A 13873-nucleotide genomic window follows, 5' to 3' on the forward strand; every position below is an offset into this window, starting at 1 on the left:
TAAGTAAAACATGTCTTAAATGAAAAAAAAAGTGACAGAATGATAAGAATACTCATCACAAACTTGTTTAATTTGCTTTTCTCTCTCCTTTTAATAATGAAAAACATATTAGACGAATAAGTTACTTTTCAATAATATCTTATACAAAAGGTACTACTTCATAATCATAAAGCCAGCAGCACACTAAGTTACTAACTTTCGTTTTAAAATAAGTATACCAATTTGACTTTCACACTTGTCGACGCACAACTTTGACCATTAATATCTCTAATTATGTATTTATAAAAGTTATAAAAAGTTAATATTATGAAAATATCCATCGAAACAAATCCAGCAATATTTTATATGTTTATTTTTGCTCTTATATATCATGACAAAATACAATCAAAGTGACATGTATGAATAATGCAAAAGTCAAAGTGCTGAACTTTAAAAGAAACCTAGAAAGTAATATATAAGACCCAATATATAACTAATAATTATCAGCTATAATCAACGTCCTAAACTTATATTTTTAATAGTTAGGCACCTATAATCAACGTCTCAACGATATTGAATGTCTGATGTTCCGTTTGAGATAGGGTCCAAAATATTGAGAGAAGTTGAAACAAAGACCAAAACCAGAATAGCAATCTACAATATGCAGCCAATATAATCAAACCTGCACACCATTTAAGGTTAGTGTAGACAAAGATGATCATGAGAAAGACATTCTAAATTGAACAAATGGCACCAATCAAAGAGTCTTAACCATGAATCCTGAATTAGGGCTACTCTGCTTGATACTAACCTCCGTATCTAGATAAGTGACACGCTTCATCGTAGACATTATGTGAGATTTTGAAAGTGTCACTTATTCAGATATGGAGGACGTATATCCTAAAGATAAAAAAGCTGTAAGACAGGAGAATTTTACATTCATCGTACACGGTACACTAAACCAGCTTAACTGCTTTAATCCAAGGCAGGGACACATTTGAGAAGAATCTCAGCACCTGTTTCAAGTTCCTGCTCCGATATGGTCAATGGAGGAACCAATCTCACTACATTTCCTTTTCCAGCAGTTAAAATTAACAATCCTGAATTCCGACAAGCATCGACAAGTGGACCAGCTGGGACATCCAACTCTATACCAATAATAAGACCCTGACCTCGGACTTCTTTAACATGTCGGTTCCCCAATAACTTCTTTGTTAAGAGTTCTTTGAAATACTGACCTTTGTTTGACACGCTAGCCAAAAAACCAGGGCTTGAGATTTTATCTAGGACAGTAAGTGCAGCATGACACACAAGTGGTCCACCAGCAAAGGTGCTCCCATGGTCTCCAGGGCTTATAGCTGAGGAAACTCTTTCCGTAACCAGCACAGCTCCAATAGGTAAGCCTCCAGCAAGAGGCTTGGCAAGTGTCATTATATCCGGGTATACACCATAGGCTTCATGTGCCCAAAGGTGACCTGTTCTGCCCAAACCACATTGAACCTAGCAATTGACACAAACAGAGAGGAGAGTCCTATGAGTCAAATCTGTACGTATGCAAAGAGCTTTCTGGTTAGTGTTTAGGAGTGGACGGGATAATAGAGTGGAGACACAGGAGATTACTTCATATTAACTATCTTCCTCATCAGTATGGGAAAGTACCAAAGTACAGGGTAAATTTCTCTCCTAAGTTGTGCTTGTCCATTCCAAACTTCTCAAAATCGTTTACACCCCCACCCACAACATCAACAGAAAAGGGAGGGTAATGTTTCAGGAAATTTAGCCACTTCAAAGCTTATATTAGAAATTGCTTGTAGTCAGATTTAGCAATTTCGCATAAAAGTGCCAGATTTAGAGATGACCCAAACATGTCCATGAAGAAATAAGGGGGGGGGGGGGGGGGGTTCATACAATCAAGGGATTCACCCATGAAGTCACAAAACACTATATAAGAAAAATTACATGTCGTGACATTGATTAGCCAAAAAAAATGGCAACTGTGGCAGATTTCCCTTAAGTCTCATTGTTTGTAAAAGTACCCCCCTTAACTTTAAGGGTAGCAATTTGGTCCCATTAATTGTATCTATTGTAAAATTCACCACTAATTTGACAAATTTAGTCAAAATCTCACCTGTAGGCCGTGGATCATGATGTGACACATAAGATATTAAAAAAGAATATTTTTGTTCAAACATTTTCTATTAATTTAGTTTTTAATACTCAATACATACAATGTAGTATACTGTGCATTAATGTTATGGTAGAATATTAATGTGGTCAATGTTATAAGGAAACAAAAAATTTGCATGGGGTGAGAAGAGGGGAGGGGGGGGGGGGGGGGGGGGGGGGGGGGCTAAATGATGGTTATTTGCAGGTAAAATGATGGGCTTGTAGCTGTGCTCTCCAAGCTTGACCATAGTAGGAACGGATCAGAATGAACTTTTCATCAAATGCACTAGGAATTACAGGGTTTGCTGTAGGGAGAAGTCTAGACTAGCATTCAATTCTAGAATGCAGCCCACGCCTTTTCATTCAACCCAATACCAAGCTGACGCTTGTTTGCTATAGAAGAGGTTGCGAATGTCACAGTGCAACTCATACAAGGACAGGGGCCCTCTTCAATTGTTTATCACCAATAACCCACAGTAATACCCGGCTCAAACCTTTTACTAGCATCATCATTTCCATTCCCCATCAATGAACTTGGAGATAATCAGCCACAAGACATGACTAGGCATACTGACTAAAGCAAGAACATACTATTTCAGCAACCTGGCACAAAACAAAACTCTGGTAGTCTAATCTAAGCATCTCTCCGTAGTATAGCAAACATCAATTAAGGTCCTGGAAGAGTAGTAAAAACAGCTGGTGGCCAGAGGTAAGGAAACAAGAAACATACCATATTCAAGCACATCAACAGTCAGCACAAGACCTATTTTAAAAGAATTTGAGCTTTGATTGTATAATGTGTATGAATCAGAATTCAGAACATGATAACTTCTTACCTCATCATATACTAAGAGCGATCCAGCTTCATCACAAGCAGCACGCAGTGACTGCAGGAATTCCTTGGTGGCACTATATATGCCGCCTTCACCTTGAACAGGTTCAACAAAAACTGCAGCCACTTTACCACTCAGTATCAGTTCTCTGGCAGCTTCTGAATTTCCATATTCAATAAAAGTAACTCCAGGCATGAGTGGCTCGAAAGGTGACCTATAATTTTCTTTACTAGTCAAAGAAAGAGCACCAATTGTTCTCCCATGGAAACAATTACAGAAGGCAACAAACTCTGTTGGTGGGTCTTTTGCATCAGGATGTGTATATCTTTGGAACTTTCTTGCAAATTTAATAGCAGCTTCATTTGCTTCTGTTCCAGAATTTGTAAAAAAGACACGATCAGCAAATGAAGATGAAACTAAACGCTTTGCAAGCTCCACCTGAAATCATTTGGCAAAAAATATCTTAACAGTTAACAATTTCCACTTTGTTGGTTGGGGAAAAGGGTCAATGGTGAGAGCAACAGATAAATCAAGAGATTACTGGCAACGAGCTTCTTGAATTAAATACTAACAACTCCATGATTATAAAATCCCAGACAAAGGAAAAATAAATGGTCAAATCCTCACAGCACATAAGTTTGAGATACAGAACCATACCACGCAGTCAAACAACTACAGCAATTGGCCTTCAAACACAAGAGAAGATCATAGCATGAGTGCAACATATAGGAAAGAAGCCATGCCACAATGCTGAATTACTTAAGTACACAAGTAAGAAGGTAAATTGTTTCACATTACACGATAATACATACCTCGGTTAGAATTCAAATATAATATGTTGTACATGAGCTGACAAAACACGTGATTTAGTTAAGCCCTTGGTCATCTGAAGGAAAGCAAGATAAGGCACCTTAATGGAAAAAATGGCTAAAAAAAAAAACACTTCCCAACTTCCCCTTGTGTACTTCTTTCATTTGTATATATGAAGTACAAGTCCTCACGCCACAACACAATGCAAAATATTAGATGCGTTGTACATGAACAACTTCATCCTGAGGTAAAGTTAGTTCAGTATGCTACAGACAATATGTTGATGTCACATTAGTACAAGCATAACCTATAATATCAAACTCGAGCACACTTTGCTAATCATGACAGGAACCTATAAAATTCCAGCTCTAGCGTGCGTCTTAGTACATTCTACGTCCAGAAGGCCATCACAGGTCTCAAAACATTTGAGGCTCCCCTGCCGCGCGCACATTTCCACCATCCAATCAGTTAGTTGCAACACTTCAACACAACCCTCAGTGTCTCATTCATAGGACGTACCACACTAAAAGTGCGCTCCATCCGAAACTAATCGTCACATCATCTCAACCCCTCATCAATCATAATTAAAAATTAAAATACCCTCTACATTCATACATTCTTCCACCACAAACTTATATGCATTCTCATTGCTACAAACCCATCTATTTCCTCCACCTAAAGGCTAAAAACAACTTCCTTATTCCAACTAATTCTTCAACACCCAACTAATCATATGAAAATTTGAATCTTCCACCTAAACTAAGTCCACATAATAACAATCACAACACAAAGAACATGTTGCCCATAAACAAACAACACAAAACATAAACACATATTACAAAGTAAAAGATAATTATAGTTAATAGAAATTAAAGAAGAAGAGTTGAATAATATACCATAGGAATAGAGTAGAAAATGTTGCTGACATGGGCCAAGGTATGGGCCTGACCCGAAACGGCCCGAACCCAATCAGGGTCACTATGTCCAAGGGCATTAACGGCAATTCCAGAAGTCATATCCAAAAATTCTCGACCTTCAACATCGAATAATTTACAGCCAATGCCATGGGAAAGTACCAAAGGAGCTCTAGCGTAAGTACCCACAATCACCTTTGATTCTTCCTCCATAAATTCCTTGGTTTTTGCGCCAATTTCTGAAGAAGAAAAAGAAGAAGTTGAGGTTTTCTGCTGTGAAACGTCGACGTTTAAGCATGCTGAAGGTAGTTGTATTCGTTGATGACGGCCGTAGATGGGGTTAGGGAGGTTGAATTGACGACGGAGATTGATTGATGAGGTGGCGGAGTTTCCGATGATGGAGTGGAGGGAAGATGTCATTGAAGGAGATTAGGAGAGAGAAAGAGAGAAGATTGGGACTCTATAGAAGGGATGAGTGGAAGCTGGGAAAGAAGAAATGTAAATAAGGGTTTTGAAGAGGAAGGGGGGGTTTTTAATCAACCTTTTGATGGTAGGTAAGTACTTTAGCCTCTAGACATGTTCTTCCTAATTTATTTTCAGTTCAGTTTAATTTAATCTAATTTAGTTTAGAAATGTAAAAGTTTGGATTATTTTGAGAACATACTCCCAATAGTTTAGATTATTCTAGAATAACCCATAGTTGGGATTATTTTGAACGAAACAGTGATAGTTTGGATTATTCTTGTCAATTTTTAGAAAAATTAAAACTGAATACATATTTATGAATATTAAAGATTAAGTTGTGTTTTTTTAGGTGCTTAGCGATTTGCTTAGTGCTAGTAATTATCATTAGAGGTAAGATTACGAGGATGAGAATCTATAATTTATTCTTAAGAGCATGTATAATGAGGTTGGTTTTACTTGGTCTAGGAAAAAGTAAGATTATCTTTATTTGATTTTACTTTAGCGCAATTGTTTCTTGGAGTTGGTTGATCCATATTGCTAAGCCAAATGGACCTCGAATGGCGTGCCTCCCACAAGTAAAGGGATTTCACAAGAGGGTGGAAGATCTAATAGTATAATGATTTAATGAAGAATAAATTGCTCATAGTGGCATTGGCACAAAGACAAATATACGCTTTACTTCTCTAACTACACACTAAAGAACAAACATTCTACATTGCAGTGGCACAAATAAATCCATATCAAAAGCATTAACAAACTAAAGTTCTTTCCCCTTTTATTTTGACATTTTCGCTTCACATGTAACTGTAAAACAAAACAAAAATACTTGAAGTTACATAGTCTACAAGGAATACATAACTTCCCTCTGCCACAGCCAAGACACATGACTAGAGGTGTACACAACACCAAGATCAGTACATCCAAGACAAATCTTGCTTAAATGTCACGGCTCGTGCTGCCCCATGAATGCCTCTCTCAGAAATCTGAGGGCAGTCTTCCACAACCAACATGTCCAATTTATCTGATCCCACTAGTGGCTTAAATCCATCATCAGTAACTCCCAAGCACTTGCTGAGCCGCAGAACAGACAACTGCGAAAACTGAGCTACAAGTTGTAGACCATCATCTGTTATCTCCTGACATCTTACAAGTTCTAGGGTTTCAAGGCAGTAAGCTGAACATAAAGCCTCCATTCCATCATCATTGAATGAATACACATGGTCCAATGAAAGCTCACGAACTGGACAACTTCTAATTAAACAAAGAATTCCATCTAAGGTAAATGAAGAAAGTGAAGGGAACTCCCCATCTGAGTATGATATTCTGATTGACTCCAGCTTCGGGCAGTTTTCTGCCAATGCCTTCAAGCTCTCGTCTGTTAATATTAATCGATTGCTGATCAGAAGGGGCACGGAGAAATCTGACGGCACTCGGAGAGATATGGACCGTAGACCTCTTGAGCTTTGGGCTAAGCCCACAATGTCATTGTCTCTGAGCCCAACACACATGTCCAAGTGAATCTTCTCCAAGTTCTTGCACTTGTCTAAAACACAAGCAAGACCTCTTCCAGGCCTGATGATGCAGTTAACTAAACTTAATTCATACATGTTTTCACATGGAACCAATTGCTTTTGCCATCTGTCTACTGCTATGCGGTCGTATAGCTTCATATACCGGTAATTGGCGTCCACTTCGAACTGCAAATGTTTAAGATTCCGCCAACTAAATCCGAGCTTCACCAAGTCACCTTCTCCAATAGCTCGACAATTCTTGATTAAAAGGTATTCAATTTTTTGAACCTTCCCCAGATACTCAAGCCACTCAGCACTACTTATGTTCAAGCATAGGATTAGGTGCAGAACACTCAGGTTCTTACACCCAACAACGACGGAAAGAATTCCACAACCAGTAATTCTAGGAGTGAAATTCAATTTTAAGGATGAGAGTTTTGAACACGCCGCTAAATAACCAATACCAGCATCTGTAATGAAGGTGCAGTAACTTAAGGTCAGATCAGCAAGAGAAGGGCAACTGTTTGAAAGAGCCAGAAGCCCTTGATCATCCAATTGTTTTCCCAATTTAGACATCCATCCAGAGTACACAACTTCCACTTTCATCAAGTTTGGAAACCTGTTGCATAAAGTGTTCAAAGCTTCATTTGCTGGGTTTAGACCACAACCCACACGGAGAAACAGTCTCTGCTCATTCTCAATCTCATGGAAACGCTTGCAAGCTAAAGACACAGAGTTCCTATCCGCAGGTCTAGTAATCCTGCTTAAAATGTCCCATATCAATTGGTCTGGCAATGTGTCCATCAAAACTGCACTTTTTTGTGCAGTAAGCATTTCAATGACAAGCTGCACATGGGAAGGCAATGGTGGTTAGTGTGATATTAAAAGTACAGACCAGATGCTCAGTTCTGGCTTCTGGAGTTCTGGGTCACAGTTAAACTTATGCGAAAGGATGGGATGTTAATGTCAAGCAAGAATATTAGTCCGAACAATATATGACACTCTCCTATCTTCAAATTACTTCAACATCCACCGACACTCCTACCAAGTAAGCAAACTGAGAACACAAAATTCACAAGGGGGTCACACGAGGGTGTTAAACTATCTGAAAGCACCCTGGCCTTAGTTATGTTTGATATTCTATCATATACAGTTATACACGAAAGAGTTCATTTGGCTAGGGTAATTTCCAAGGAGAGGAGCCATTTCATATCATCTCGGAAGCAATTCCGTCCTTCATGAAAATCACATAGGTAAATAACCAAAAGCAATTCCGTGATACAGCAGTGCCTGCCATTACCACACTGACCATCTTGTTACAAAAGTATATCCCCTCTATGAAAAAAAAAGAAACATGAGCTTGATTCCAGCAATCTAATTATAATCCCAGTACAAATATAGACATCTTCAGGTTTGTAAGGCGCAAGAGACATGGTGTATCTCTCTCTTTAAGAGGTTGAAAAATATTCTATATGAAGATCCCTTTGGAAAGAGTTCCCTATAGACACCTCAAAAATTCCTTAGCTACCTCACTTTAAATATGAGATAGGTTAAACAAGGTAAAACAGAGAGGATAGCAAATAGTTGCAAGGGGAGTGGTAACGTTGACCTTAATAGTAGCTTGGGCAGGGGAGGTCATACAGCAGGTTTACATTGTAATCTCACTAACACTTGTTTGGATAGGAGTAGATGAAGAGAAAGGGAAGGAAGGCAAAGGGAGGGGAACAACCGAACAAGGTCATTACTGCTTACCTTTAAGCACCAGATCATGCATCACGCATCAATGTTCAAGATCGAAAGTTGATTTCTTTTACTCTATTAAGTATGTTGGAATAATCAACAATAACGAGTAAGCTTTAAAAATTAGCAGTTCCTAATACCCGTTGTACACTACATCTAATTGATGTAAACACCAGATGAATTGAAACCTCATTCATTTCCTTCCCTCTAAAACTAAAGATACCTCTGCGGCTCTACCACAGAACCAATTATATAAAATCCTACCATTCTTCTGAATCATGATAAATCGCTCAGATTTAACCTTTCTATTTGATTTCTTTTCGTCAAGCTTCAAAAATTTTAACCATCATTTACATTAGATAGCAAAAATGAACATGAACCAGAGGAGAAAAAGAGAGGGAATTTGGCATCAGCAAGATTTACAGCATGTCTGGTTCAACATTTTTGGGCTCTAAGAAACAAAATGAAAAATACCTACTCCCTTGCTTTTTGTTTGGATTATCCCCTCCTCACTTCATTAACATTACTCGGCGACTCAGTGTTAATGGACTCCCCTAATTTGTCAATTCCCTTCCCCTTCAAGTAACAAAATCCATTTGTTGGTGGAAATCGCTACCATTCCCTTTCCATTTCAACATTTGAACCAAACACCCACAAAAAGTAACAAGTTATGTTACCATACCACTCCTCTATTCAATTCTTTTAATTTTCATTCCATAACTTGAACCAAACACGCTCTTAAATTATTACGAGGGAAGTGGAAATGAATCCTTTCCCTTCCCTTCCCGCGTATTGCATCTAAACAAGGGAAATTGTATACCTCCTTTTCCCTTTCTCTCCCCTCCCTCCTAATTCACCTATTCAAACAAGCTATTAATGAAACTTCCAAAAAAACAAATTGGTGAAAATTATGTCAAGACAAGCAGACAACACTAGTAATGATGTTTATACATTATAACTCCACAAAAATTTGATAGATTAATTAACACCAAAGTTAACAAACATCCTCAATTCTCAAATGTGGCTAATAATTTGAAGAAATTAATAATCAAATCTAAGAAAGGTACAAATAAAGCTTCAACAAGACAAAAATTAAACCAATCCCTCAATTAAGAAATTCCCACATCATCAATCATGGTATAATGAAATTGCAGAACAATAAAAATTATAGCACAAAATCCCCAAATCATCAATCATGCTATATAATGTTATAACACAAATTCAACTGCTTGCAATAAAGATTGAAGCTTGGAAATCACAAAAAAAGGGGGAATTATATAGAAGATTAGGGATTTACCTTGTGGGAAAATTGAGAGATTTTGCATGGGTAATTTTGGGATTCAGGAAATTGGTGGAAATAGCTAGTTTGGAGAAAGTCGTTATCCAAAACCTCAAAGATTATATGTGTTGCGATTATACTCTGCCGACTTCAATACAAAGATCATCTATAAAGATTAATACTTGTTTTTGTATTTTTTCCAATTGAAGAAAGGCAAATAAATGAACTAAAAAGTTTCAATTTAATGGGGAAATTTCAAAAAAATGGTCTCTTGTGATAATTTTATAGTCCATTAACATGATATATATTAAGAATACCTAATTTATACTCCCTTTCTTTTTTTAATCGCTACATTTCTATTTTAGGAAATCAAACTACCAATTCTAAATAATTTGGTGTGATTTTTTATAAATAAAATATAGTCATCCGTGATTTTGTTAGATCCGTCTCGGAGTGTAGATTCGTAATATCAAAATTTTATAATTTTTATTAAAAGGAAATAAGAGAGGCTAATAGGTTAAATATATCTTAAAAAACGCACCCAAACAATGTAACAATTACAAGAACAACAACAACAACTAAGCCTTATTCCCAAGGTGATTTGGGGTTCGGCTAACATGAATCGTCAACTGGAATCGTGACCAGAGGAGATGACATCGTCAAGAGTGATAAAAGTTTTTTTTAAAAAAAAAATAAGGTTTACACCAAAAAGTGTTTAGAAGAGGTTTTCAGCAAAAGGTTTTAATACCAACACAATTGAAAAAAACAAATAAATGCAGTAATCAGACCCCTTCCTCCACATAGATACTGCCCCTCCACCCACTTCTATCCAACGTTATGCTCTCCTCAATCCCAACTCCCAAGTAACCTCATATCACTTTCAATTACCCTTAGCCAAGTCATCTTAGGTCTTCCCCTACCCTTCCCTCCTACTAAAAAAGAAAAAACAAAGGAAGTATAAGCTATAAACAAATTTTGTTTACAACATAAGTAGTGATTTTTTTTTTCAGGTGGTTAAATTAATATTGACATTGTAATTTCCAACTTTAAGGTTGAGGGGATTCAAATCCCACTAAGGATACTTTGAGCATAGGGATTATCCTTTTCTCCCCCGTTACTCTTCCCTCTTACTATCAAATTGTCTAGCCCGCTAACCTGGACCGAGTTGACCTATGCGAGATCACGATCTGGTAGGCAATTCATCTAACCAATCCAAAAAAAAAGTTACTTTTTTTATACTACTTTTAAATTTTAATATACTACTTTATGATTAAATCTACTACTTTTTAAAAAGAATATACTATCGAACTCTGTTATAAAAACTGTAGCATTTATAACAGCTAATGCTATGAACCAAACATTTCTCTAAATATATACTTAAATGTATAGTTGTGATTGTCCATCTCTGAAAAAAAAAATGATGTTATGCAAATAACATGTTAATAACGAGTTTGAAACTTGATATGTAAATTCAACTTCACCAAGATTTAACAAATAAAACTCGGTCTAATAAAAGGAAGGAGAACAAAAGTCTTTTTCTTTGTCCTTTTTTCTCTTTAATTTTTGGGAGCGCAAAAAATTAGAAAAATCACAAAAATATTTGCCCACAAGTGATCAATTCTCTTCATTTTCTATAAAATCCTTTACAAATTGTAAAATCAAAACATAGCCTTTTAATTCATTACCCATGTTTTGCAAGTTATTTAAAAATTGTCCAGAAGAAAAAGTAGCTATAATTGACGTAATTGAGGTAAGAGAACATACTAAAGTAACAATTTTTAGTTATTGATCAATTTGACAAACTTAACTTACTACATGAAAGAATCATGCAAGTAATAAGCTCTGTATCAGATTGACAGTGCAAACAATGCCCGAAAGATGAAAACTGCTTCCAATACCCTGCACAATCATGATCAATAATTCTGCTAGTTGTAAAATATATCACATAACCATTTTCCTCAAGGAAAATAACATCTCAGATAAAACACAGTTGTACAGTACAGTCCTTCGAAAATTTCTCCGGTGAACACATCTTGATTACTCTGTTCGATAGCAACTAGGAAGTCATTGTTCCACCGTCTAATCCGCTTCCATCAAGCTGTGTTTAGTAGAAGCTAGGACGTCGTTGTTCCACCTACTTATCCACTTCCATCAAGCTCCCCATGTGAAAGAAGATGAGCCATGTATTGCTGTCATCAAAGAAGATTAAATAGCAAATGTCAAGCAACTTCTCATGACAGTGACAAATTAAAACTATTGACGAAGCTACCAGAGCAGTACTAATAGTGATAACTAAGTGTCACATATATATCTTTCTCTTTCGGTATCGCCATGGGAAGCAAAAAGCGCGGCATTTATAGGGTTCGACCACAACATGTACCACAATATCTTTCACTACCAATATACTACTAGACTGCATTCAGATACCAAAACTTACTGCATGATAGGCATATGGTGATTTCCCCTGTCGCTCAAAATGTTTAGCCATAATGCAAAACTCAATAGGCCCCCAATCTTCCACCTCAAAGCAATTGCCAAGCGCGGCTTTATATAGCTACATAACACAATTAGAAAATATCAATCAAATGATGAACTCTTACAAGAACCAACAATTACTAAGAAAACGAAAAGCTTGACACTAATGTTGTGACCTTTGCTGTGTCTGTTAGCATTTCTGTTCCTGCTGGATAAGATGCATAGAATTGATCGCCTCTCGAGATCCCGGCTCTTGTGCTTCAATCAATGCACATAAGAGAAGTTATGCACATATTACATTACAACTCAGCATCCACAATAATGTAATTTAAGCAACATAACTGACTTACGTATTGTTGTTATAAGCATAACTCAGTACTGTTACAAAACAATAAAATCCAGTATAAGAGACTATCCGTCGAAATTTCTGAATCTTCAATATCTCACATGTTGCATCATAAATTCTCATCATTTATCAACTTTATACCTCAGCAGCCTCTAGAAAAAAAAAAGTTTAGAATCTAAATTTGTTAATTTAAGCTCGCATAATAGTGAATAAATTGAAAATTTCTTACTCTACAAACTTTAAATATCAAAACTTACAATATATAGTGAAGTTAGTCCAAAACAAACCTTCAAATTCTTGGAATCGTTGAAAAATCATTCAATTTGTTTCCTCGAAAAGTAACTTAAATTGATGCTGGAAATCGAACATTTAAGATCGAACAGAAAACTGGAATGAAATTTATAATCTGTACAGAGAATTCCCTTGTAATAGAACCTTCAATTTGATTATATAAGAGTAAATTGATTCATTGATTGCGATTTTCGACCTTCAAACAAACTAGAGTACAACAATTTGACAAGGATATGAATTTAGAATCTTATCATGTGACCTCAACTAAAAATTTAACGCTAGTCAGCTCAAATAAACTCAAGTTATATAAGGCTGCGTTTGGAAACAAGCAATTCATTTCAAATGATAAATTTCAATTTTAGAATTTGAAATTTCAGAATTCAATTCCAAAAGATGTGTTTGGGAAATTACAGAATTTCAATTTCAGGATTTCATTTTTCAACATGAAGTGAAGTGTGCGAAAATACGGGAACAGAAAAAGGACATCAATTCTTCAAGCAAAAGAAAACTAATTCAGTTTTATGCTATTATATCTGAAATATTCCATATTGATTCAAATTGTAATGTTATTGCTTTTTGTGGATCAATTAAAAGTTTTTACTTGAAGTTATAAACCCTAATTTTTGCCCCAAATTAATTTTTTGAACGAAAAATAATAATTTTAGATTCCAAATTGACAAAGTAGTTTAATTGAGATGAAATCAAAGCTTTAAAACTTGAAATTCACCTCAAATCGAGCAAAAAAAACTAATTTTTTTTTACCTCAAATCGCTTATAACATCACAGATTTGTTCTGGAAACTGTTCAAAAACATAGGTTTTCGACCTTAACAATCGCCGGATGATGATCGCGAGAAGCCGCCGGTATTAGAGGAGAGAGAATCGCTGACAAGGCGGAGTAGAGAGAGTTGTGGTGGTTGGGGTTGGGGTAATGGTAGAGGAAAGAGAAACTGAATGAGGAATTGAAATCAGTCAATTGAGTTGGAATTTGAATACTGTTGAATTTTAATAGCACACAAAGAAGAGAAAAAGATTTCAAGCTAAGATCCATGAAAGAGCTAAAAA

The 13873-nt window shown here is 36.2% G+C and overlaps 3 protein-coding genes across 7 annotated transcripts; all 3 read right to left on the reverse strand.

Annotated features, from left to right (window-relative positions):
* Positions 1-602: 602 nt before the first annotated feature.
* LOC104904493 (acetylornithine aminotransferase, mitochondrial) lies at positions 603-5217 on the reverse strand. Its single transcript, XM_010692754.3, has 3 exons — positions 4685-5217; positions 2982-3416; positions 603-1479 (listed from the first exon to the last, which is right to left on the reverse strand). Exons 1-3 carry the CDS (start codon positions 5120-5122, stop codon positions 955-957), a joined length of 1398 nt encoding a protein of 465 aa, XP_010691056.1. The 5' UTR covers positions 5123-5217; the 3' UTR covers positions 603-954.
* A 601-nt stretch (positions 5218-5818) lies between these two features.
* LOC104904495 (F-box/LRR-repeat protein 14) lies at positions 5819-9976 on the reverse strand. The gene is made up of 2 exons (XM_010692756.3): positions 9716-9976; positions 5819-7524 (listed from the first exon to the last, which is right to left on the reverse strand). The coding sequence occupies exon 2, from the start codon at positions 7510-7512 to the stop codon at positions 6079-6081; it is 1434 nt and encodes a 477-aa protein (XP_010691058.1). The 5' UTR covers positions 7513-7524; positions 9716-9976; the 3' UTR covers positions 5819-6078.
* A 1595-nt stretch (positions 9977-11571) lies between these two features.
* On the reverse strand, positions 11572-13873 carry LOC104904496 (hypothetical protein). Of its 5 annotated transcripts, none has more exons than XM_048635767.2 (6): positions 13572-13873; positions 12806-12872; positions 12523-12670; positions 12349-12430; positions 12135-12251; positions 11572-11886 (listed from the first exon to the last, which is right to left on the reverse strand). In XM_048635767.2, the coding sequence occupies exons 3-6, from the start codon at positions 12642-12644 to the stop codon at positions 11836-11838; spliced, it is 372 nt and encodes a 123-aa protein (XP_048491724.1). In that variant the 5' UTR covers positions 12645-12670; positions 12806-12872; positions 13572-13873; the 3' UTR covers positions 11572-11835. The 5 variants fall into 5 exon arrangements, with proteins under 5 accessions (XP_048491724.1, XP_019107596.1, XP_010691060.1 ...); XM_019252051.3 differs by having other exon boundaries at positions 12776-12872; XM_010692758.4 differs by having other exon boundaries at positions 12776-12924.

Source organism: Beta vulgaris, chromosome 9, assembly GCF_026745355.1.
Source record: "Beta vulgaris subsp. vulgaris cultivar EL10 chromosome 9, EL10.2, whole genome shotgun sequence".
NCBI classification, from domain to species: domain Eukaryota; kingdom Viridiplantae; phylum Streptophyta; class Magnoliopsida; order Caryophyllales; family Amaranthaceae; genus Beta; species Beta vulgaris.

Excerpts from the sequence above, each read along its gene's own strand:
- LOC104904495 (XM_010692756.3), bottom strand. The coding sequence starts at position 7,512 with ATGCTTACTGCACAAAAAAGTGCAGTTTTGATGGACACATTGCCAGAC.
- LOC104904496 (XM_048635767.2), bottom strand. The coding sequence starts at position 12,644 with ATGATGAGAATTTATGATGCAACATGTGAGATATTGAAGATTCAGAAA. Across the intron at positions 12,431-12,522 it reads TATGCTTATAACAACAATAC|CACAAGAGCCGGGATCTCGA; the intron begins GTAAGTCAGTTA and ends CATTGATTGAAG. Across the intron at positions 11,887-12,134 it reads CACCATATGCCTATCATGCA|CAATACATGGCTCATCTTCT; the intron begins GTAAGTTTTGGT and ends CTTTGATGACAG.
- LOC104904493 (XM_010692754.3), bottom strand. The coding sequence starts at position 5,122 with ATGACATCTTCCCTCCACTCCATCATCGGAAACTCCGCCACCTCATCA. Across the intron at positions 3,417-4,684 it reads TTTTCTACTCTATTCCTATG|GTGGAGCTTGCAAAGCGTTT; the intron begins GTATATTATTCA and ends AAATGATTTCAG. Across the intron at positions 1,480-2,981 it reads CGCTCTTAGTATATGATGAG|GTTCAATGTGGTTTGGGCAG; the intron begins GTAAGAAGTTAT and ends GTCAATTGCTAG.